This window comes from Chlamydotis macqueenii, chromosome Z (genome assembly GCF_036417535.1).
Source record: "Chlamydotis macqueenii isolate bChlMac1 chromosome Z, bChlMac1.mat, whole genome shotgun sequence".
Lineage (NCBI taxonomy): Eukaryota > Metazoa > Chordata > Aves > Otidiformes > Otididae > Chlamydotis > Chlamydotis macqueenii.
The window spans coordinates 76,407,207-76,432,037 of NC_141593.1; the positions used below are offsets into that span (position 1 = coordinate 76,407,207).

Consider the following 24,831-nt stretch of genomic DNA (forward strand, 5'->3'; position numbering starts at 1 on the left):
GAAGGGCAATCAGCAGAGGTTACACTGTGTGAAGGTTTTCGCTAAACACCACTTGGACTGTCATAGCACAAAAAATAAAATACAACAAAATCAGGAAATTCTGAGAAAAATCATTGTTCAAGCCTTTGTTTGTGTTGCTTTAAGCCTATGAGGAATTATTAAACGACCCCACAAATACAAAATTATGTGTTCTCATCCACTTTATGAAAAAAATACAAATATCTCTACTAAAATGAACATCTCGGCACACTCAACAAAAAACCATACTGACTCTGCCCTGCAAATTAAAGTCTCAGTCCTCATGCAACAGCAGTCCCACTAAAGACAGAGCAAAGTGGCCGAGCACAAAGAAGCACGCAAGACTCAGCAAAACTGAGGCCTCCAAGTTCACCAAAAAACAGAGCTAACAAAGATGGATGGATAAAAAGTGAAAGGGGCGATGGGAGCGTGGGGGTATGAGAGGATATCTGGTTGCATCACAGATGATACAGTATAAATACGTCTGTGCACACATAAAAAAAATAAAATGTATAAATCCCCTCATACTCTTTTCCCATTTGCATCCCACATGCTTCCGCCAAGCCACTCAGGACTGTGTAAAAGAGCCCACTGTTCGCCAGCAACCAGGGAGCCGCGGGCAGCTTCTGAGCTTGGAAAAAGCCACATTTCACTTATCTTTCCTCCTCCCCTCGCGCCCAGATGCTTTGCAAAACAAACAAACTACATATCTACATATCATGGCCAAAACTACGTATCAGAATACATTCACTGAAAGCCTCACTGTCTGGAGCCGTAAGATTCAGAAAACCTTGGCGGGGTTGTCTATGAGCCTGCTGCTTGATTTATGTTTTCAGATGGAAACTATATGAAGCTCTTAGTTGTGCCTGGTTTTCTGCCAAAATCAGTTTAACCTAAACTAGGCTTTATAGAAACTTAAAGCACAAGGTGACATGTCACATAATCCACAGTAAAACCCGGCTCTATTTTTTTTTTTTTTTTAAAGAAAGGGTACATTTTCTTGGGCCAGACTCTGAAGCTTTCACTCATTTTAAACATTCTCTGTGGGTGCTGTGAAAGGAGTAGCTGGAAGTCCCAAATTGGCTTTCCTGTCTTGTCCTCTTTCACAGCGTATTGGTTGAGTCTGATACCAAGGCAACAAAGAAGGAATGAACGCTGAACTGGGACTGAAAGTTGTCTGTTTCCAATAACAAGCACTATCTCTAGAGGAAAGGATCCGACTTTGTACACGTGTAGGAGGCTGACAAGTTTCAGCCAAACAAACGCAGAGGCAAAGAAATCATTGTGAGCTCTGAGCATCTGAGTAAAAGAGAGATAAAAAGACAAGGCGGAGGATATTCACCGATCTTGCCTTAAAAAAAAAAAAAATTAAAAAATTTTATCTCAGCTTCCATCCGCTGCAGCTGATCAAAACCAGTGGGCGATGTTCATTAGCAGCATCAGGCGGTGGGGTTAATTACCGTAATTTGCCGGAAGGGAAGTGCCACCTAGTGGCACCCGAGCTCGGCCTGCGAGAGGGAGCACGCTCCGCTGACAGAGGTCCCCGCGAATTTCCTAAACGCTCCCGGCTTAAGACGGGCTATTAATTCTTTATCAAGTGCCAACGGGAATCATGGCACCAGGCAAGCACGGGGGCCTCCTCAGCCTCATTTAGATGGGACAATAGAGGCCCAAGATGGATATCCCCAGTGCAGATGCCTTCCTTTTAATTCTGTTTGGTTTACCAAATAGGAATTCCTCCAGGAAACCTCAACAAAGAAGTGGATTAATGAGAACCCTAGCAGAGAGTGTTTGCTGTATAAGCAATTCCAAGCTTAAGTAAAGCAAGGGGCAAAGTCTGATCAGCGTTCAGGACCAAACTCAAATAAATTCTGACAGAAGTGGGTGAAAAATGCACCAGCTGCAGGTCAGCAAGAAATGCTAACAGCTCTCAAACACTGGCCTGCCTATTTTCATTAAAAAGCAAACAGAGGGCAAAACAAGCACTTATTTTTCCCCTTGCCTTTTGTTGCTTTGTGGAGTTTGTTTTGAGACTCGTCCTCCTTCAGCTATGCTGTCCCCTGTTTTCTTGCATTTTCATAGCATCTTGCTGCTTCTCAACCCCCGTTAGCTCTGCCTGGCTACATGCGAGACAAGCTGCTCCTGCCATCAGGCCACATCGTCCCTCACGGTACTTTCCCCTTGCTGCTGCCTGGTCCGTTCTCTATCTCTGCCGTCCCAATGGCTCCTCAAATCCCCCAGCACAAAAGTTTGCATAGAAGCAGGAAGACCCTCCTGTTCCGAAATGCTCCGCCACAGCGTGTCGGGGGGATTCTCTGCTTTTGGACTGGTCTAAGTCTGCAGTGATGAAGACTTGCTTAACACAAGAGAGGGAGGTTGCTGTATTTCAAAGAGCTTTGTTGTAACAGCTTGGTCGTAGCACCGATGTCCAAAGGACCAGCCAGCGTTCACTTCACCATGAGTTATTGTTTCCATGCTGCGGGATTTCCTCTGACTTACACATTCCCTATTACTTTGCTTTCCTGATAGGCCCATTTTGGGGCTGTGGGATAGTTAATGGGGACTAGACAAAAGGCGATCTGCAAGAAGAAAACTCCTCCAAAACTGTCATCCTAGCATCTCATGACCAGTCTGGCCACTGGGGTGGCTGACACCATCATCGAGGGGTTAGCTGTTTGGTCCAGAGCACACACAAAAGTGTGATATCCTACAATGCTGGAAATAGTCAGTGTACAGAAGCTGTGAAACTGGGTATGCTGTTGGGTAGCATTACTAACGGTTTCGGCAGAAACACAAAGATGGCTTCCCTTATCCCTTATGCATCTGAATGGGGGGAAGAAAAACAAATGAGAAAGAAGGTCATCAAACAGTTGCTTCTTAAGAGGCTTTTCTTGGAATATTCTGTGCAATTATGTAGTGGAGGACAAAAACACGAAAAAGAAATACATCCCCTCCCGATCTGAGCAGATTTGGACCACCTCTTGTCGTCTGAAATAAAATACCAGTCGGGTGGATTTATCTATATTTACTGTACCAGAGTTCCCCTTATTTCTCGGCTCACAGAACCATCACCTATGGCAGGACTACTGGGAAGGACCAGGCAGGATTACAAAACATCCACAGGGCACCAGATTTCGGCAAGTCTTGGGGGAGCTTGTGCCCCCAGCGTGAGAGCTCCTTATCTGCTCCAGAGCACGTCATCGACCCCGTTTGCAAACTCACCACCCCGAAGAGATAGCATGAGCTGCTATCTAAGCACTTTGGGCATGGAAATGTCAGCTGCTGGGGCTATTGTGCTGAAGGCATGCGCTCAGCTGGGTGTCCTGTTCGAAATAGAAAAGGGGACCCCTCTGCTGTGCTCCTGTGGCAGGCTGACAGCAGCGTTAGGTCCACGGGCATTAATATGGAAAAGTCTCACAGAGTTTATGGTACTTCCATCTGGTTTTATACTAAAAGGGGCATTTTTTTTAGCTCCTATAGCCAATGTTATGAACATAAAAGTTGTTCCTACTCTCCGTCATCCTAGGAGACTCCACTCACCACGACAGAGGAAACCTTTCTCTGAGTATCTGGACACCAGAAACACTTCTTTTTGTCCTTTCTTCAGCAGCTAGAGCATAACACCGGCATGTGTCTTCAGGAGGTGACCGCTGCCAAAGGAGTGGCAAAAAAAATTGGTTATAACCGAGCCCTGCAGATACGTGCACATAACAGAGACCTGGGAACAGTATAGGGGGACGTGGAGCTTGAGGTTCCTTGGGCAGAGTGCCCTGATGTGGTCTACAGAGGCATTTTAGCAGCACTGCCTGATGCCTGGCTTTCAGGGCTCACCCGGGGACGTGTCCTCGTTCGCCGTACCTGCCTGCTGCAGCGGTTAGAGGAGGCATGGGCTGCAAAGCGTGGTGCTGGTGCTCATGGCGTACACCACGAACGATTCTCACTTCTTAATAGTTCCAGGCTTCCCAAAACACTGAGCCCCTCTTCCTCTCAAACAATGAGATTGCTTTACAAATCACAGTTTTTTCTGGCTTTCATTATTTTTATTTGTGCATTGGGTCTTCAGGGCAAAGTTGCTTCCTCTTTCCAAACTCTTCTCCACTACCACCGCAATTCATGTTCTGTGTTAAATGCAAATGAGCTTCTTGAGGACTACATTTTCTGCTTTGAGGCCTTTAAAAAAAAAAAAAAAAGTATTAAAAATCACAAAAGATCCAACAAAGCAGGGTAGTTTTCATCAGAGGGGGACTCCTCCGGCAGTATAAGGGTCAGACACTGTGCTGAGGGTTCAGCGGTGGTGGGACCCACGGAAGGCGAAGCAGAGAAGCCATCAGAGCTGCTCGCAGGAGCCAAGACCATGTGCGGCCCTGCCTGTTTCTCAGCACCACAGGGAGACAATTCTCCAGTGGAAGGACTGAATACTTCTCTCTGCTTTTACACCCGTCCTTTTCCCCACTGAGCGAAAAAGGAAGTGATAAGCTTTTGTGGGAGAAATGTTTGCTACTACCCCAAGAATCTTACAAATTGTGCAAGACAGATTTGCAGGTCCTCTGCTAATTTATTTATTTATTTTAAATTAAAGTGTCACAGATATTATCCTGGCCATGTCTGAGAGCCAGCCAGAAGACAGGAAATGCCACGAATAGGCCTGTATCAGCTCTTTCAACCTCTTTTTCTCAAGGTGGGTTATGACTCTTCTTGTAGAAATGAATCTTTTCATCTTTCCTTGCCTTCTAACAGCTACCAAAACGTCCACCTTTTTATTCTGATCTGCAAAAAGGAGTCCCCAGTCCTGCGTGACGGACTACAAGGAAAAAGCCTGCAGCCTCCCTTCCCTCCTCTTTTTAGGGTCTTCCTGTTCTATTTAATTTCTTTGCTCCCCTTCACACATGGCGAAGAAGAAACTATTGACTGACACTTGTGGAGTCAGCGGGATCTTTCTAGTGACTTCAGTGGGTTTTGGATTAATCACGTTGCGAATGTTTGTTATTGCTTTAGCAAAGATGAGACGGCCCAGGAAAAAGAGATTAGTTAAGAAAATCTCTCTTAATCCATTTCAAGAGCTTGCCCTATCAGTGTGGAACCAGACCCAGCAAGTTTATTCTTTGCACAATGGTGGTACCTTCGTATCATAAAAAGAAAAAAAAGGAAAAAAAAAAAAAGAAAGAGAAGTTATGAAAGGCTTATTTCATTTGGTAACAGTAAGTGAACAAAAACACATTTGATTGTTCAGGATTACTTCTGCACTAAAGCTTATGATGCAGCCACAGAGTTATCAAAACAAAAATAATGTGTGTCCAGGATGGAGTTTATCAGAGGAAGCCCAGGACAGTACGGATTAGCACACCACTTGACTATGGCTCAGGCCACCCCGTGCTGATAAGTTTCTTAGTTTCTTTCCCCCTTGTCCTGCATTTGGTCCTCATAGGAATCAGCATTGAGAAGGACCTCAGCAGTGACCTGCCCACCCTAACAACTCCTCCCCAGAATTACAAAGCTACTATTCTTTAAAAAGTCAGATCTGGCTGCGCAAAGCAGACTGCTTTTTGAGCCTGACTTGAAGACAGAGCTGAATACTTCGGCTTACACCAGGCAGGCAGAACCAAATGCCACCAGCTTTCCAACAGATTTTGGTGAGACTAGCTGTGGAAGCATAGGTAAAAACGTCCCAGCCTGACCCCTTTTTGGAGTCAGGGCAGGAACACTGAGGCAGAGCAAAAGGCAGCATCGAAACGCAGGATAAAAACACCCCGTTGTCTTTCTTTGCCATCATCAAGTGCCGAAAGCCTTCGTGTCCTGGACCTCCTCCTGATAAACTCTGTCCTGGAAGCTGACTATCTCAGTGTAGATAATGCCGTGTCTGCATCATTACATTTAATGCAGAAATAATACCTAACCATCAATTGTGGCTTGTTCAGTTACCAAATGAAACACTCTATTCATAGTTTTTCATAGCTGAGTGCTCTTTCCTCCGCTGCAGAAGTGTGGAGTAAAAATAGGTGGAGAAGGGGTTTGCCACAAAAGAAATATTGACATAAGCCATCAAGTGTTTCATTTGAGAAAGTGGTTGTATACACTACAGTTACCACTGCTGCTAAGGTTGACTCCTTTGAAGAGTTTTAATTTCGCTCTGAAAATGTATTTGACTTGAAGGGTAAGAAAGAGAAGGACTGGGAAAAGCTTTTCTCAAACACAGACTCTGAGAACTTGCAGAAGTCTATTGTTTCGAAAGATTTTGTGGTTTCTGAAAACACATTGGGGTTTAGATAACTGATTCACAGCAGAATCAGGAAGCAGCCTACGTTTCTGCACCTTTAAGAGGAAAATTGGACCGATGGACTCATTTTCAGCACAGCTGGCATGGCGCAGCCCTTTGCAAGTAGATGGGAATGGGAAGTTAGACCTTCAGAGCTAGAGGCCAAGTGGAATAACTTTGCAAGGATCTTTGATTTGCCTGAACTGACCTTAGTACTGCTGGCATCTAAATTACATGAATTATTTCCTTGACTTTTACGTAAGGCTTTTCACACACAGGAGCTCAGGAGAAAAAAAAAAAAAAAAAGGGAGGAAAAAAGCACAGGAAAAGATGAAGAAAAGGTGACAGTAAAGTCACAAAAGATGGCTTGAGAGAACCTATGCCAGACAAATTGGTTTTTCCTTGATAGACTGTATTTCAGCTTCACAATATACTTCCAAGTGATGGGAAGCTTTTTTTTTTTCCACAGATGTTCAGTTTGATATTTACACATTGGCTGTAGCCATGGTCTAATTAATTTCAGATATTTCAAAACAATGGTTTCTCAGAAAGAACCATTTAGGGTCTGTGTTTCACATGTAAAATGATAATCATTGTTGAGTCAGTAACATAAAACCTGTGCTTAAAAAGTGTGTAATGAAAATAATATTTTTCATCGTCTCAGGACTACGATGTAGCTGGCGGGGTTTTTTTTTCCCTCCAATGATATTGCTTTAGGATTGAGACAAAGCCTAAACATTTTCCCTTTGTTGGGTTTTCTCACACAAATCTGAACATCTGAAAACAATGATTTGTCATGGGAGACATTTGGCAGCCCAAGCAAAGGTTTACTGTTCCTACTTTGCCTAAAATATTTACAAAGAAAAATATCTGACATTCACAGTAAATCAGACATAACTGATGGAGGAAGTCTGTGCGGTCTGTTCGAGAGGAGAAGATCCCGTTTCTGGACGGTTTTTGGTTCAGCGCGGAAACCTTAGCTCTGGAGGAAGAAGGGTAGAGTTAAATAAATCGGGATGAAAATACCGAGGGGGTGCGGGGGTCTGTTTTTTTTCCAGCCTGATCAGCCCCTCACTTTTCCCCAGCCCTTCTCTCCATTCCTAAAAGCCCCGAGGGTCTCCAGCTTAACCCACCCTCCTTCCCCCAGGGTTTTCCTTCCCTCCTGGGCTAGGGATGCCCGGGGTGGGCTCCTCTCCCCTCCCACCCCGGCCCCACGTTTTTGGCGGGCGGCAGGAGCACACCCCCACACGGTGAAGGAGGGGGCTCTGCGACCACCTTCGCTGTCTCCACCCGTGCCTTTGTCTCACCAGCCAGAAAGTCTCCCCCCACCTCCCCGCCCAGAAACCCCCATCCCACCGCGGATGCAAACGACCCCCTAAAGGGGAGGGGAAGGGGATGGGAAGGGGAAGGGAAGGAGATTGGGGGCGGGCGTGGGGACTACATGGCTCCTCGTCCTCCTCCTCCCTTTGTCACCTCGCTCCGTTTCCCCCGCCGGGAAGGTGAAGGGGAGGCGGGGGGCGGCTCCGCTTCCCCCACCACCCGCCGCCGCGGAGCTCCGCGCTTCCAACCCCGGGGCCGGGAGGCTCCGCGGGGGCGGCGGGAGCTCCGAGCCGGGGGGGTGCGCGGCCGGGCCGGGCCGGGAGGCGGGGAGGAGGAGGAAGAGGGCGGGGGGAAAGGGGGTGGTTTCTGCATCCTCCGCTTTCTTCCCGGCTCCGTGAATGAGCGGCTGGGTCGTCCGGTTCCCATCAGGGCTCCAGTATTCGGGGGAGGGAGTTGGAGAAGAAAGAGAGGACTTTTCTTTAAAAATAATCTCCTTGGTTTCCCGTCGTGGAAAAAAAAAAGGCGGGGGGAGAGGGGGAATACGAGCAAGCAGACCTGAAGCTGGGTTAGCCCCCGGGTTTAACTCCTCGTTGGTTCTTGGTGGTGCCTGTAGGCAAAGAGAGCAGCGCCCTCCTCCCTAGTTTCCCCCGAATTTCTGCTTATTCACAGTGTCTCCCAGCTCTTCAGCCGGACCCCCGGCACAGCGGGGAGGGGCAGCTCCCCTCTCTTAGGGTTCTCCCACTTGCTCCCCCGGGAGCCACAGCTGCAAGAAGATGCTCATAGCCCAGCTATGCAGGAGAGCAGAGATCTCCACAGGGCAGGGACAGCAGAGTCACCCATTCCTCTTCCCATCCTTTGCCAGGAGCTGTTGTTCCATCTCCAACAGCTGAGAGTCGAGAGGTGATCGAGAAGCAAGACCAGGGCTGCAGCTTTGTCAAAGACCACCCCTCCCTCCTGAACCCAAGGCAGAGAGCAGAGTAAGAACAGACAGAGCTGGAAAGATGGGGCAGTGGTGGAGGCTAGAGGGGAGAACTGAGCTACCTTCAGTTTGACCACGGTTCCTGACCACTTCCAAGTTCCCCATTTGCCCTGGAGAAGGGAAGACACTCGATGCCACGGCATACGTCTTGCGCTCCTCTCCTGAGGCCTGGGATGGTGGCAGGAGTCCCATTGCTTAATCCAGAAAAGGGAGTGGGCCTCTGGACTGGTGTGAAGGAGGGGATTTGTCCAGAGAGAGTGCCACCTTATGCATGTGTCCTCCACGGGTTTCGTCTGCAGCCTGAGCCAGGGCTGAGACTGTATGGAGAGAGGGAACAGTGCCCTAGTCATCTCAGACGACCCCCTTATGTCTGGGAGGGCTGAAGAGGCTTTTCTGAACCAATGTTGGAGAAATTCAATGTTATTTTTCTCCTTTCATCATAACATTGTGCAGAAGTGCGCACAGCCTCAGCAGTGAGGGTTGCCATCTGCACATGGTGCGGCAGGGAAAGCCAGGCTAGCAAAGAGCAGAGTAAGCTCTGACAACCCCCTTCCCGTAACTTAATATGAACTGCAATGCCTTTGCGTGAATTTGTATCAAAAAGCCCCCAAAATATGCCTGCAACTCTTTATAGTGCCTGTTTGAAAGCACAGAGTTGTGTTTCCCTCAACTGTTGCACTGCACAAGGTTTAAGGATTGAGGAACCGGCAACCCAACATGGGGCAGGTCCGGTCTGCTGAGACAGGGCATTGCCCCAGAGGAGCGCCTGCCATGTAGGGACCGACATGTGGGAGAGGAACTGGAGGGACTGGTGTTGGGTTGGGGGCTGGCAGTGGTAGAGAGGCTGCTGCACACCCTCTGTGTTCACATGGGGGAAGGGGATCAGCCTCTCTCCAATATCCTTGCCAGCAAGTAAACAATTGCGGGTTTACCCTATTTAAGGAGGAAAGACCAACAAGCTCTGCAAAGGTGAGATAAGGATTTCACCCAGCGGTCCAGCTCCATTCACACCCAGGCCACAGCTCACGCAAACCTGATCTGGTTTAAGCCGCCAGGTCTCCGTCTCCCCCTGCTTGGCTGTCATCCCTTCCACCTCCCACCCCTCCAGCTTGGCTCCGAGGGCTGCCTTTGGAAATGAGGGCTCTGGGCTTGTCTCAAACCCGCTGTCAGCAGAACTCTGGGGACAGAGTAGCTGGAACAATAACAGCAAGAAACACTGAAGGAAAAGCTCCTCTTGCCTCTTCCTAGCAATCCTCCCTGGGGCTGCTAAAAAAGTGCCTGGAGTGGTGCGATAGGACACATCTATTTCTCTCAGCATTTCTTTTCTGATTCTGGATTTACACCTTCCTGGTGGAGGGAGGATTGTGGCACAGGCTCCTCTGAGAGGAAGCAGGCCAGAGGCTCCACTCTTGCCAGCGTTTTGGTGAAGGGTGCCTTAAGTGTCTGCCACATACCAAGACAGGTACATTTTGGGAAAGGAGCTGCCCGAGGAGCACAGCAGACCCTTTATTAATGGGTGAAAGTCCCCTGTAAAAGGGTGGTTTAGAGTTCTCCTTATGACTTCATCTCTGAGAGGTTTGGATAGCAAATGCAGAGTCTAATCTTAAAAAAGGGAGGAAAAAAAAAAGAAAAAAGAAAAGTGGCTGGAGATGCGTAAAACTAGGGTGGAGAAGCTTGGCTCGGGTGGCTGCCGATGCGAGGCTGCCTGTGAATTGGCACCGGCGGGGGAAGTTTGGAACAAGCACCGATATATTATTTCATTGCAGCCTCCGCTGAGATTGGGGGAGGCAAAAGGCAAAAAAAAAAGGATTTCGGTCTCAGTCACTTTCCCCATCTCAACCGGCTTCGGCAGCCAGAGCGGAGGAGGTCTCTCCATTCTCTTCCCGGTTAATTGTTTAATTAGGGAACAATGCGCCCTTTCGCACCCGCCTCGCTCCTCTCCGGAGAGAGAACGGAGGGACCGGTCCCGCCGTCCGGGCTGCGGCTCCTTGGTACTTTCGGGGCTGCTCCTGGGCTGGGGTCTGCCAGGGGCTTTTTTTTTGGGGGGGAGGGAGGGGGGCGGAGGGGCACTGTGGCCGGTGGGGGGGGGGGGGTGGGGACACACACCGAGTCTCTTGTCCTCGCAGAGGCAGGCGCTGGGGGCTCTCCCGCTCCCAAGCAGCTGCGGGAGCTTTTGCAAATTGCAAATTGCAAAGGAGGGCTCTTGCAGAGCTGGTGAACCCTCCTCTCCCCGAGCCAGCGCCCCTCCTCTGCAGCGCTGACGGTACGGCGATATAATAATGATGGGTGGCTGAGGCTCGCATTTGAACTTGCAGGCGAGCTCCCTTCGCCCACGGGCTCGGTGCAGGCTTCGCAGCCCCGGAGTCAGGTGCTGTGAGGGAGGGGAGACCGAGCTCTGGGAGAAGGGGAGACCCCGGAACCACCGTCTCCTTCCAGCACTAACGAGGGGATTTACTCTTTCATGCGGCTACTGGGATCTCTGGACTAGCCTAGCCAACACGTTGTGATTTTTTTTGCAATCTCTGCAATACGCTACCTTTTAAGGTAACTATAACTCTTTTAACGAGGGTTGGGTTGTTTGGTTGGTTTTTTTTTTGTGTGTGTGCATTTTTGTTTGTTTGTTTTTCCTTTACACACGGTTGCCAGCAAACACCTAGTGTAAGATTTAAAACTGTTGTTTTACTGCTGGTACCTGTAAGGACAAAGACTTGAACCGCAAACCTTAAGCGGGAGAGAATAGCGGTGATTGGTGAATTTAAACAACCTGGGGTAAGTTCAACGACACGCGGAGCGTTGGGGGAGAGAAGGGATGCTCGGGGACCCACAAAAAAAATCCATCCCCGGGTGCAAAGAGGAGAACAAAGAGAACTAGGAAATAAAGGACTTTCGGGGTGGGACCCCCGACAGAAGTCTGTGGTCCTGGTTGTTGGAATGGCTGGGAAGGTACAGCCGCACCTTCGTGTGCGATGGGGCTCGGGAGGGAGAAAAGAGGGAGCTGCTCCGTGCGGGTGTTGAGTACACAAAGCGCCCGTGCGGCAGGAGCCACAAGAATGGACCTTTCCTCTGGCCACTGGCTTTTCTTGCGCTGGGAAAAGCCTCTGCTCTGTTTCCTCCGCTCTTGTGTGTTCCCCACATGCTCTCTTTTTTTTTCCCTTTTTTTTTTTTTTTTTTTTTTTTTTTTCCCCCCCTTTCCCCTGATGTTCCTGGAAAGCTGCTCGCAGGGCAGAGCAGGGCTGAGGTGCTCGGATAGCATCTCTCCGGAGGGGATGGATGGAGAGCAGGCGTCCTCCCGAGCCACATTTTCACTGCTGAAAGGGGGCAGTGGGTGAGGAGGAGGAGGAAGATCAGAGGGTCAGTGCAGCAAGCCGCCCCTCCTTTTTCACCTAGGGGCAGCTTCTTGGGGCGCAGGCACTGCTTTCCCCCTCCGCCTCTCGGGCTTTCGCCTTTGTTTTACAAAGAAAAAGTGAGAGCATCGTGGAAGGAATTAAGGGAGTTTCGACGGCGGGAAAAAAGCGGGTGGGTGTGTGTGTGGGGGGAGCGGGGGGACGGCATCGGGAGAGGGTCGGAAACCCCGCGGCAGGGGATGGGACCCTGCGGGCAGCCCCCGCACAAAGGGGCGGCGGGGAGGGGGCGAGGTCCGGGTTCAGCCCTCATTGTCCCCCTTGTCACGTCCTCCCCCTCTCCCTCCGCGCACCGGCTTTCGGGATTAAGCTCCGATGGATTTTTTTTTTTTTTTTTTCCTGTTAAAAAAAAAAATGAGCGTTCAAACGTGTTGCAGAAGCCTGTCACAGGACGGACGAGTGTAAATGTTGGGTGAGTTGGGTTTTTTTTTTTTTTTAAATTTTTAAGGCTGAGTGAAAGGGGAAATTTTCTTCCCAAAAGGAGTGACTAAACCTTGGCAGAGCGAGAGCAGAGGGAGCCCTGGGGGAGCGGCAATGGGCGCTGGCGGGGCGGACCCGGGCCTGTCCGCCCCCGTGCCGTGCTGCCGGGCGGGGAGGAGAGAAACTCTGCCGGGGCAGCTTGGCTGTGGGGGTCGCCGGCGGCCGCTGCTCAAAGCCGTCCTGGGTCCTCGGGGGGGGGCGGGGGGGGGGGCGAGCCGTGGCCGGGGCTAGGGGTGTCGCTCGCTCTCGAGGAACGGGACGGGCCGGGCGCTGCGGCGGCGGCACTACGGCGCCCCCTGGCGGCGGGTTGGTAGTTTTCGTAGTCGCTCGTTTCCCGCCAGAGGGCTCCGGTTTCCCCTCACCTTCCAACGTGGACACGACACCAAACCCAACAAATCATAATAATAATAAAAAAAATAATAATTTTTTAAAACTTTCGCCGCTGTGTTTCGGGCTGTTCTTCGCGCTCCCCGGACCGACGCGGGAGTCTGCACCGTCGATGGCCGCCGGGCGGCGAGTGTTTGACAGCGGGGCGGGACCGGCGGGTTTCCCGCCTCCGGCCGGGCCCCCTCGGCGCTGAGGGCCTGAGGCGAGCCCCGGGGCGCAGGCCCCGGCTTGGGCGCTGCCGCGGGGCTCGGCTGCGGGCGGGTAAAAGCACTCACAGCCTTCTGAGCGCCCAGGGCCGACACTGAGCAAGCCTGGAGAAACTCTCGTCTTTGTGCTGAGCCCCGCGGTGGTGGCGTGGGGTCGCGGGTGCCATGAGCTGCACCTTTACATCTTCCCCCCCCACCCCGTTGCTGCTCCACACACGTGCCTCTCGCTCCCTTCACCGGGGCAGCGGTGTGGGTGCTGGGGAGAGGTGGGCAGAAGGGGCCCAGAGCTATCCGGGAAGCGTTTGGGGTGAGGGCTGGAAGGGGCACTGGGGTGCATGTGGCTCCATGTCCTGCTCCTCACGCCACCTCCCACAATTTTCCACCGTGACTCTGTGAGGCTGTCTTGAAAGCCCAGAGCCACTCCTGGCAGAAATTAGCGGAGGCCTGGAGAGGGATGTCCTCAGGCAGCAGCTTCTCGGCAGCTGCCAGAGCGAGGAGCGCCAGAACACACTGTGCTCCGGTCACTTTTCCCGTCTGCGCCCCTGCCTGCGTTTGGGGCTGGAGGCAGGGCCCCTCGCCTGTTGAAGCTCCAGCGTGGGACAAGTTCCTCCTGCGGCTGCTGGAGGTGGAGGGGTAGGGAAGAGGTGTTGGAGATGCCCCTGGGACCTCCTCAGAGGCTTGAGGAGGACCTTTGGCGGTGATAATGGGCTGAGCAGACACCACTGATGAACCAGATGCAGGCCCAGTCTGCCATGTGGCAGTACAGTGGGCTAATTAATCACATGGCAGAGACGTGGTGAAACTGGCAAGGTTAATTAGGCAGCACTTATGGTGAGGTTGATACATGTCAGCAATTAACGGCCTAAAAGGATCAAAGGACTGCCAAAGTAAAAGAAAGTGGAGGCTGCGTGCGTTTGAGAAAGCATAGCAGCTGTGAAGGCTTCAGGCAGAGCTCAGAAGGTGGCAGGAGGTGTGCTCCGTCTGGGGTCAGTCATCTCTAGCTTGCGGGGTTTTCACTGGAAAGCTGTGTAATTTACTGTTTCACCCATTAGTAGGAGCAGCAACCTCAATTCACTTCTCTAGTGTCAGGTTCTGTTGTTAGGGGTTCCCCTTCCTGTCCTCCCCACTCTTTTTTTTTTTTTTTTTTTTTTTTTAATTTTAATTTTTTAAAGGTCAACCTGACTTTTGCTATGCAGGCAAAAAGGGTCAATGGGCAGAGGCTACTTTTTTTATGTGTTTAAGGAACATGTTCAGTTTTCATAATACAGCTGTAGAGCATGTGCTGAAGCAATCTCAGTGCGACCAGAGGAGCTGCAGCCTTTAAAGACAGTGCCACCTCTATGAAAGTAGCTAATTTCTCACTGCCCCAGCTTCAGAGAAATCAGGAATAGTTTTTGGATGGTACATTTTAGTCCATTCCACTCCAGGACAATTCACTATCTTTCTTAACCTGGAGTTTAAAGCAGAGAGAGAGACATGATGTTCTCCCATCTGGTTAAATTAAAATAGCATTGGTGTGAGATCAAGCTTACACTGTAAACTAAACACGAGCTGGAATTTGATCAGAACTTACTGCTCCTACGAGTTTGTGCTGTGGTAAGGGAAGGTAGCAAGCAGTGCCTGCAAAAATAGGAGCCCTGGTCTCTCTCTGCAGAGAACCTCTGCTGCTAGTTTTTAAAGATTTAAAGTTTGTCAAGGACTTGGCATCATTTTGTTAAAAGAAACTGTGCTTAAGGCTGCATCCAGTTTAAAAATGCAGTGCAAATTACTCCTATAGATTGGTCTGCCTGTAGTAGCTCCTAATAAAATGGATCAATCCAGTTGGAAACTAGCCAGCAGGCAACGCGAGTTTGGTCACATTAAGTGAGATACTTTTTTTTTTTTTTTTTTTAACAGAAGGTGGAAATTAAACACTTACTCAAGTCTTGCAGTCTTGAGTTGGCAGGATTTTCTTACCGTGTTCATGGTATTATGGCTCTCTCTCACTCTAGGTGTAGTGACACCAAGGAGGGGCAGGGGAAAGCTCCTGGAAAAGGGTATGGTTAGAAGGATTTCGGCTAATTACAGTGGACTTAGGGGCAGTACGGCAGCCAGCCAGCAGAGGCTTTTGTAACACGTAGAGTGCGGGAATGGGAACTGCAAACCAGTTTTAGAACAGGGATTTTGCTCAGGAGGCTATAAGGGAGCACAGTCAGCTGCAGCCTCTGCCAGCAAAAGGGGAGGAGGCAGGAGCAGTCACATCTGACAGCAGTGGTCTGGAAATATGGGCAGCATTGAACAGGAATTGGGATGCTAGGTGCCAGCAGCCACCTCAGCTTGGCCTGTGGCTCTTGAGGAGGATTGCTGGTACCTAGTCTGCAGAGCTCTGCTTTCTTCTAAGCTAGGCTGCCCTGTGGGGTTGGGGAGGCACTGCCATTATGATCTGCATGCTGCCATTTGGAGAAGGTAGCAAGGGTAATGGTGTGTTTAATTCTGGCAGCTGTAGTGAAATAGCACTCAGTAACCTGGGAGTGTTTATGGGAGCCCACCAAGGACCATAGTGTGAAAAACCTCGTGCATGGAGGGTTGCATGGGAATCATGCTTGTGAGCCTAAGGGCTGAAAATTGGACTCTTCCCGCAAGGTTTTTCGTTGCTTAAGTGAGCACCTTGAGGTAGAGGAGAGTCAGAAAAAGAAAAGGTTGAGGTTCCAAGAATCAGGTCAGGATTCTAGACAGATGTCTCATTAAGTTCTGTACTCAAACTGTGCCATTTGTTTTGAGCTATCCAAGCTCTTGGTACAGCAGGTGTAATTCCTGTCACAGGATATCTTGAAAATTATCTTTCCACAGTTGCCTTTCTGTTTTCGTACTTCCTTGCGGGAAGCTGAAGACCTTCAGTTGTATTTCTAATGCGGTCGCCAACAAGATGACGGAGGATCCGTGCTCTGTGCTTGTGTGCAAAGGGGAAACGAATGGGAAGACGAGGTCCTCCCTGTCCTCTGGACTTGTAGTGTAGCGCAGAAGCTCATGCTCAGAGGTCTCAGCTGGGTCTCAGCATGGCAGCAGGGTTTGTCATCTTACCAAATGTGGAAGCAGTTACACCACCTCTTGTCATGACAGCATTGCAGTGAGCTTCTGAGGGCAAACGGGCCTCCTATTGACATGTGCCAAGCATGCAGGTACTCCTGGAAGGGGCCAATGCAGTGGAGGAGTTGGTGGTTGCAACGTGCAACCAGCCCTGTTTTGGTGCAGCACACCCATCTTCCAGGAAAAATAAATCCTTTAGTCTTTTTCTCTGTGTATTTCTTTGATTCCCTTGTTTCTGGTCCCAAAAGCCAAGGTTGCCTTCTGGGGAAGGAGAGAGATAAAGCATGTGGATAAACATGAAAAGCTAAACTTGTAAACAGTTTGTTCTAGACTTTTGTTTAGCTGTTGATGTAGGCAGTATGTGACGCATGGGAAACACATGTGGACAGAAGATCTCAACCGAAGGTCTGGAGCCACTCTGCTTTCACAGGGGCCGTAGCTTTTGCGTTGTCTTGCAGGCAGACCCAGCATTCACCACCTCTGAAGGTGGAGAAGTCTGTAGGTCTTCTTTTTGTGCTGTCTTCAGAGTGCTTATGTTACTGAAGAAACTAGTCTGTAGTGGTTTTGGTGCTTGAGGCTTCCAGCAGTTTCTGGATACAAGGGTTGCTTGAAGGGCCTTCTAGTCTGTGCACATCTGTAGGCTCAGCCTGACCTCTCATTTTTTTAAATGTTGTGTAATAATGAGGATCATTTAAGTGTTTATCCAAGCAGACACGTGACTGTCTATTTCAGAGCTGGTCCGTTGCATTAAAAAAACTTCAGTGTCTGCAGCTCTTATCTTGTGCAACCTCCTCACTCACAACAGCCTTTTACTACGGCATATATAGTATACCAGGGCACAGCATAGAATTTTAAACTTAGTTATTAAATAGCCACTTTTGTTTTCTCCATGTACAGCTTGGTTTGTGGCTGATGTTGAAGTTATGTGTTAGAGTCTTCAGAAGAAGTTTTATGGCAGATAGGGCTTGAACTGAATGAAGTCAAAGAAGTCCCGGTTCTTGCTGGGGACTCAGTCATCAGAAGTGCAAATTCCATGAAGCTAATACTGCAAAATAAGTGATATCACATTATACACGCAGCTCTCTTGAACAGCTGAAGCAGAGATGGGGCGTCTTTGGCAGCGTGCAGTCTGCTCTACGGAAAGCAGCTGTATTCTTTGCTCCACGCCCTGGGAATAGGTTGCAGCATATGTTTCTCAGTGCAAGCAGCCAGCTCTGGCCATCCATGTATAGGGAATGAAAAGCCCTTGGGTTTTCAGCCCTTTTGGGTGGAATTTTTAACATGGTGCTGTTATGTTAGAGATTGCCTCACTGGAAAGGCTTGGTTTGAGATGTTTTGCATCTTTTCTGAACTGTTCAGCCATTGCAGGATAGATGCCAATTCACACAGACTCATGTGAAGTTTGGGTCGCAGCTGTAAGCTGTGGAGAAAACTTTCCTGAGACTGAACACGTCACCAGTAGTTTTTGGAAGATGTTTCTCTGTGTCTCTTGCTGTCATGTTCAGTATAGCTGGTGGAGGTTTTTGAATGTATTAGTTAAAGTTTTAACCCTAAAGCATTATATGTAAGTACTAAAGGACTAAGACACTAATGTAAAAAATATGTATGTGCAACACAGGTATATATCTATTAAATCTCTGTTTAACTGTTCATTAAAGCAGTTCAACTCTAATCTCTCTTGGACACGAAAAAAAACTAAGTTCATGTTACTTGGCCAAGTAAAGAACCCAGGTAGCCTATTTTGACAGCAGTATCAGGAAACTTGGGATTTTCTGATAAAAATTTTTCAACAACGTTGCTTGACAAACTATTGCTGAAAGTTATTTCTTACATTGGCTGGATAGTGCATATGTGTAACTATATGGAAGAGAAACTATTTATAAACCCTTTATAGTAGTTGACATTTATGGGACTTGTAATGCTTTTTTTAGCATACTTTGAAATTTTTGGGATATTTACAGACTTAGCATGTGTAACTAAGAACTGGAATAAAATGAAGATATAGTATTATGAACGTGCAATATATTCTTATGTAGATATGATATGTGTGGAGAACTTTCCAGCTGTTAGAAGATGAAGCATGTAAAGGAAGTGAGAAGCAAACCCAAAGGGAACTGACATGTCTGAGTATCACTCTGGACTCAGTAACCTGAAACTCATTATGAATCTGTATTCAACAGGGACACATGGTCATGATAACAAATTTCCACCATAAAATACTATATGGAGAAATCTTAAAGCAGGAAGTCGTCTGGCAACTTGCTTGCAGATGGGAAGGATCATAGTGTGGATGTTGACTTACCATCAAAATTCATGAGAAGTTTGTCATGGGGGCCCCTTTGGATGTGAACCAGGTTGTTAGCTGTGGCTAAATGATACGGTAGTTTGTGTTACGGACATAAAGCTACCCAGAGGTTGGATCTGAACTGGCAACACCACACTGGGGAAAAAGTAATCAGATTACACTCATATACTGCTACCTCTGTATGAGAAAAAATTTAAAGCAGTACATAAAATGGGAGAAGATCAATATATTAAAAATGACTCACAGTTCTGCTGAATGTTTTTTTTTAAGTAGGCGGCTGCTTCTATTATCAATGACAAATACTGACGTACTACGTTACAACACTTGATAAGGACACAATGCAGTACTAACCACTTACTCCTTTGTTCTTTATTTGTAGGTCAAGATGTTGTTAAGTATAAAAAGTATCTTATGGATGTACTCTGCGTTAGTTATAACATACATGCTACCTAAAGGTAAGTCTGTTATACACAGAACCATTTATTAAAATTCTTTTTAGTAGTCCAATTGGTAGGGTTTTTCCCATGACTCAGGAAACAATCTAAACACAGGAGATTCAGTTCCTGGTCTTGCCTCTGCCACTCTTTTTGCTGCACCGTGTAACTAACTTTGTTTCCTTGTTCTCACGGCCTTCCTGATTTATACGGAAAACTCTCGGTGGGTGATCATGTTTTGGCCAAGGTTCTTACATGCCTGTCTGATGTCTCCTGAGGCTTGTAAGTGCCATTACTCTAAGTCAAGTAGTAATAAAGAAAGTGCCATTATGTAAGGCAAAATAGATTACCTTCTCCAAATATTGAAGAATGCATTTTAATCCTTTAACCTGTGTTTCTGAGATGTCGGACCTCTTGGCCAGGTATGTCTTGCACCTTCATTTTCCATGATCCACTAAGGACCTCCTTGCAGTAGATATGGTGAGGGCTGACAGAGGAGTCTAATTTTAGTGGAGGGCTGACATCTTCCATGGGAACTTCAGCTTGGTGCCACAAAGGGAGCAGGAAGCAGTGCTGGTGGCATGGGAGCAGGAGCAGGCTCCTGGGACAGGCCTAGCCAGGCTGCAAAAGTGGTGAAGGAAATGGGGGAGTTTTTGGGCTACAGGAGTGCTGGTTCAGCACGCCTCCCAGTCAGTTTCCAATGCACGTGCTCATGCACGTCATGCAAAAGTAGCATTTTTGGCCTATAGGTCACAGCTTGTACCCTCTCTTTCTTCAGGATGAAAGGTGCTACGTGCAAGGGAGATACAGGGGAAGCCAGTAGCCTCAGTTTCTGCTTTGCTCTGTGACCTGCCGGAGCAATTTGGGACGTGCCTCTGGACTGGGCAGTCTGGCTGCTAGCCCCTTGTTGTGGGGGGCTGCCATGAGCTTACCTGATGGCAGATCCCTTAACTGCTGGGGTCTGGAGCAAGGATGTGTTAGGGCAGCTGCAGGTCTTCGGTTTGGGTGGAAAGAAGGAGCTGTTACTACTTCTTGTGGTGATTACATCTGAAGTATGTGTTCATGTGTGGTTGCCATGGTTATTTGAAAGTTTGAGTCAAGCCTTTAGTAAGGAAAAGGTCCTTACAGCTGCTGCAGACTCAAAAAATTGGGATAATAGCTTTCTCAAGCCTCAAAGCAAGATTTTTCTTTATCTTTGTTTTGTTTTATTTTTCCCCTTTTTTTTCTTTCCAGGAACTCCTCAAACTGATTTAAGTATTCGGGAAAATAAAATGTACTGTTTTTTTTTTTTTTTTTTTTTTTTTTTTCCCCCCAGCTTGAACACTGTTACTAGCGAAGATGTTAGGTAGTCCTGTAAGATAAAGGAAAAGACCATTGTGTTTACTGGAGCCAACTTAAAAAAAAAAAAAAAAAAGTTTTTTTTTTTCCCCAAGCAGGTTGGAAGCACCATCCTTTACTATTTCCCACCACCACTTCCTCCTTAAAGCTGGTTTTATTTTTCCGTTCTTCATTAAACATACAACAGGCCAGGACAATTAGACTTGTCCTCAGGGTCAACGGACTCAAAGCTTCAGGCAAGGGGCAAGCCGCTAAAACTGAGCTTCCCTTTTCTTATTTCTGGAGAGCTGAGACTGATTTGGTTATTAAATGTCAGGTTTGTTTTTTTTTTTTTCCTCCTTTCAGTTTTTAAATTAGTAAAATGCCTGTAAGTGTAGACTGATGTATGGATCTTGGATTCACAGCTAAGAGTTAATAATTTTTTCATATGAAGCATCTGGAGAAGCAAAGTAAGTGATTGTCAGAAAAGGTGGACTTGCATTTTAAGTCTACAGGGTGTACTTGGAAGTTTTTATTTGATGTTACTTAAACCTAAGTGGGTTTATGAGAAGGATGGAGAGAGTCTTTTTACCAGGGCAGGATAAGGGGTTATAGTTTTAAACTGAAAAAGAGTAGGTTTAGATGGGACATAAGGAAGACATTTTTTACAGTAAGGCTGGTGAGGCACTGGAACAGGTTGCCCAGAGAAGTTCTGGATGCCCTCATCCCTGGAATTGTTCAAGGCCAGGTTGGATGGGGCTTTGAGTGACCTGATTTGGTGGAAGATGTCCCTGCCCATGGCAAGGGGGTTGGATTAGATGATCTTTGAAGGTCCCTTCCAAACGACACCACTCTGTAGTTCTAAGTTATAGCTTTCTCTAAAGCAAAAATCTCTGGTTTAAGTTAGAGTGAAAGGAAGAGCTGTTAGCAACAGTCACCTTCAAAGTGCAGTAAATGGCAGTACATCACTCGCATGAGGAGAGGTCCAACGATAAGATTTTCCCTGAAAATCAACATTGGGATGGAGAACATGTGAGAAGATCGAATAAGTAAGGCAAAGGAATTTGAGAAGAAATGGGGATTGGAGTAGATGACCTTTAAAATTCCCTTCCAACCCTAACTATTCTATGAAATTTAAACCTAACATTTCTGTTACGGCCTTTTAAAAGTCTCTTCATGTTTTCTTAAGGCGTAGTTCCATGGTCAGTCTAATCACACATACATTTTAGGACTAGGTGAGATAGTCCTGCTCCTTTTCCATCCTCTGGTGCTAGTTTCCGTGCTTTCCTTTGTGCTGACACTAGTGTTTATATGGGTATATGGCAACTGAGTCAGGTAAATTAGTTGTTTGAAAGAGATCATATGGCATTTCTTGCAGGTTATTTTTCTACTGGATCAGACCTTTGGTCTGACTCACTGCCTCGCACAAATGCTAGTGCTGGCAGAATTCAGGAATTAGGAGTGCCTCAGTGGAAGTGAGGAGGAGCGGCATGGATCCTTAGAGCAATAGAACATGCCATGGCACCTTTAGATATCCCCTGAGTTACTTCACCTTTTGTCACTTATTAAATGGCTCGTGCGGTCTCCAGAGTAGAATTTTTAGTACTTAAGCAAGCAAGAACTGAATCTTTCTGAAGGAATTCAGCAAGACCCTTATGTTCCTAGAATACATTGTGAACTTTGTGGTTTTTATTTTTGAATTTGGGGGCCATACTTATGCCATAGAGAGTCTTAAACACATTCAAAGTATGGCCATGATGAAGAAGACAAATATGAAAAATGTTTGGTTTTTTTTTTTGTGAATTGATCCAATAGAGTCTGTGGGATCAACTCATATCCCTCTATTCTGTAGAAATGTTGTCAGTTTGTGTATAACATTTTTGAGGATGAGTGTTACAAGATTACAGAAAATCTTTACAAGTACAGCTGTTTTTTTTTTTTGTTTGAAAAACCCTTCTAATTATAAAATATATCTGCGTTTTGAAGAGTTAGACCTCTTAAGTTTCAAATTTTTCTTTTAAAATCCTGAATTATAAGATAAAATTGAAGCCTTGAAATCTGTCATGAAACACACATTTCCATGCTTCCATTCACACAATGGATTGTCTTACTCCATGTGATTTAGTGACCATTTAATTAAATAGTCACTTCAACATGATGTGTTGCAAAATTTCCTTTAAAAAGATTTCAGGCAAAATTTTTCTGAAAGTTTAAAATGTTTCTTTCAAGACTCATATGGGAAATTTGTCAAAATTAGCACGTATTTTTAAAGTGTAAATCCTGGAATCTGTGTGTCTTAATATTAAGTCATAATAAGACTGATGCTTAGGTTAGAACACAGCAAGTCATGAGCACACAAAGTTTTATATGTTCACTACTAATCATTATTCCTGTCTTTGTTTTCTCTTCCACTCTCATCTTTGTGAATGGTCATGTTCATAAATACCTAGCATATTTACATGGCATGTTCATTAGATTTTATGTAGCAAGAAAAGTATTTTTTCATTTCAGGGCAAATTGAGAATGGTCTTGCATGGCTTCCTTAAGACTTTAAATTCTCAGAAGATATTTCTCAGGAGGGCAGCAGGAGATACGGTGTAAGCTTCTGGGGTCACGGGAGTGCCCCTCTGCGAGACCTTTGCTGTTTGCTCTGGTACATGTGAAGGATTAATGACAAAAGTTCACGAGCAAGGTTTACGCCTACTGCTAGTGTGGCATTTACTCACTTTGAGCTAGCTAGTGTTAGGATATTGTAGTTTACAAGCTGGACCTTGTGATTATGATCAGTATTGGAGTTTATGTTACCTATTTTTAGCTACTATTAGTCATGTCATGAGCGAGTATGCTTTTGTGAAAGCTCTGTAATTCAGAAGACTGTAGAAATTCCCTAGACTGCAGTGTGATATGTTCTTTCAAAGGTATATAAATAATATACCTGTTTAACTGATCAATTTTGTGTTCTATATGTGCTATAAAATACGTATGTGCATGCCTATGATGTCAGCATATGTTATGTTGAGTTCTGCAGCTGAGATTTACATTTGCCTGGCTTTCTGTGAGTTTCTTGCAGAATATGAAAGTAGTTGGCTCTTCATCACTTTATGCCTCCTCCTCTTATTCTGCTTGCTCACACCACAAATCACCTGACAAAAACTCAGTGAGGGTTTTTGTTTGGCCTCGGTCTATTACCTCTGCTGTCAGTCTCTCATACAAGTTTGTGTAAGTGGTGCATTCATTTTAATTTATCATTCACTTTGTTAAAAGATTTATGGTTAATGAAAAGATTTCTCTTAGGCTTGTTAGTAGTCAGATTAACAGAACACATAATTTAATTGATCCTTTCTATTGCTGCTGGTAGTCATGGCAGTATAGCATATGTTTAGGTAGGTTGTTGATGAAATAAAAAATGAGATTCAAGTTTTTTTTTTCTGTCTCATAAATTTGGCTTAAAATAAATAGAATCTATTATTCTTCAAGCATGTAGCTCTTGCTTATTCAGCAGCAAAATTCTGTTCAGTTAAGCTTAATTACATAGCAAAATTACTCCTCTAAGCAGTGTAGCTTCATGTAGGGCATTCTTTTTTTCTGACTTCTTGTCCATTTCAGACCTACTGGTGTGGTCGTTATGGTTAATGTAATACAACAAGGCAGAGGTTTGTCCCTCTTTTTGTGTTTGTTTTTTTTTTTTTTTTTTCTCTTTAGATTTCTATTTTAAGAGTTTTATAACACAATAGAAAAAAAATGTACAAAGAATCCTAGGGAAAGAAACTTTGTTCTCAGGCAAGAAGTTCTTCTGTAGTTTGTCTCCCACTTCAAAAGAAAGATATCAAGCTATACCTCTTTGGTAGGATAAACGGATAAACTGACTTTACAGCTGAAGTAGACTGGGAGGACCTAAGGCAGTTCTGCTGGGGAAAAACAAGCATGAAAAGGCAAGCTGGATTTTTTTTTTCTTTTTTTTAAAGAAAGATGGTGGGCATGCCATCATCCTCATGATAAACTGATAAAAATGCATAGCCGTAGCTTTAGGTTTGGAGAAAGCAAGACAGTAATTAGTTGTGTAAAAAGCCTACCCAGTAAGTTAGAACTGACAGGACTGTCTTCTGTCAGGACATTGCATGGGAGAAGTTTTAATTCTGCATTTTGTTCCTGTTACTTATTCTGATACTGGAGATACTTAAACAGGGAAAGATAACAAAAGTACCCAACTACTAAGATACACTGTGTACTGAGTCTGCCCGTGATCTGACTGCACTGTGCTGCTCTCAGCCTGACTTTGTAGTCCCATCATCTTGTATAAGACTCCCATTGACTCTGCTGGGAGTTCTGCCAAGACATGTGTTTGCGGCCAGGTGATTTGGGCTTAACTGTGGATTTTATTTATTTTTTTTTTTGTCTAGGTATTTTCCCTAATGAATTAATTATACTTGAGTGATACGTATTAGTTGGCAACAGAAAAAAATGCTTCCAGCATCTAACTTAGTAGCTTCAAAACCCTCCTCTTGTTGAAGAGTACATGATGTTACAAGTATTCTAGGTCCTACATGGTATAAAATGTTCAGCACTAGAGAATCTCCTAACTAGTGAACTGATGGATGCCTGCTTTTCTCACATTGTGTTCAAATTTACAAAACATTTTGCTTGTATTTTTGCTCACCATGTCCC

The 24,831-nt window shown here is 46.3% G+C and overlaps 1 protein-coding gene and 1 long non-coding RNA gene across 2 annotated transcripts in view; one reads left to right on the forward strand and one right to left on the reverse strand.

Moving 5' to 3' along the window:
• Nucleotides 1–4,035: 4,035 nt before the first annotated feature.
• Nucleotides 4,036–7,879, reverse strand: LOC147596435 (uncharacterized). The gene is made up of 3 exons (XR_015261390.1): nt 7,745–7,879; nt 7,170–7,253; nt 4,036–4,188 (listed from the first exon to the last, which is right to left on the reverse strand). It is a non-coding gene; the product is annotated as an uncharacterized LOC147596435 (long non-coding RNA).
• A 3,011-nt stretch (nt 7,880–10,890) lies between these two features.
• Nucleotides 10,891–24,831, forward strand: part of VCAN (versican) — a 113,522-nt gene continuing 99,581 nt past the window's right edge. Inside the window, exons 1-2 of the mRNA XM_086770269.1 lie at nt 10,891–11,114; nt 18,795–18,870. Coding sequence (XP_086626395.1) covers nt 18,801–18,870 — 70 coding nt within the window. The 5' untranslated portion in view covers nt 10,891–11,114; nt 18,795–18,800. The remainder of the gene's footprint in view (nt 11,115–18,794; nt 18,871–24,831) is intronic.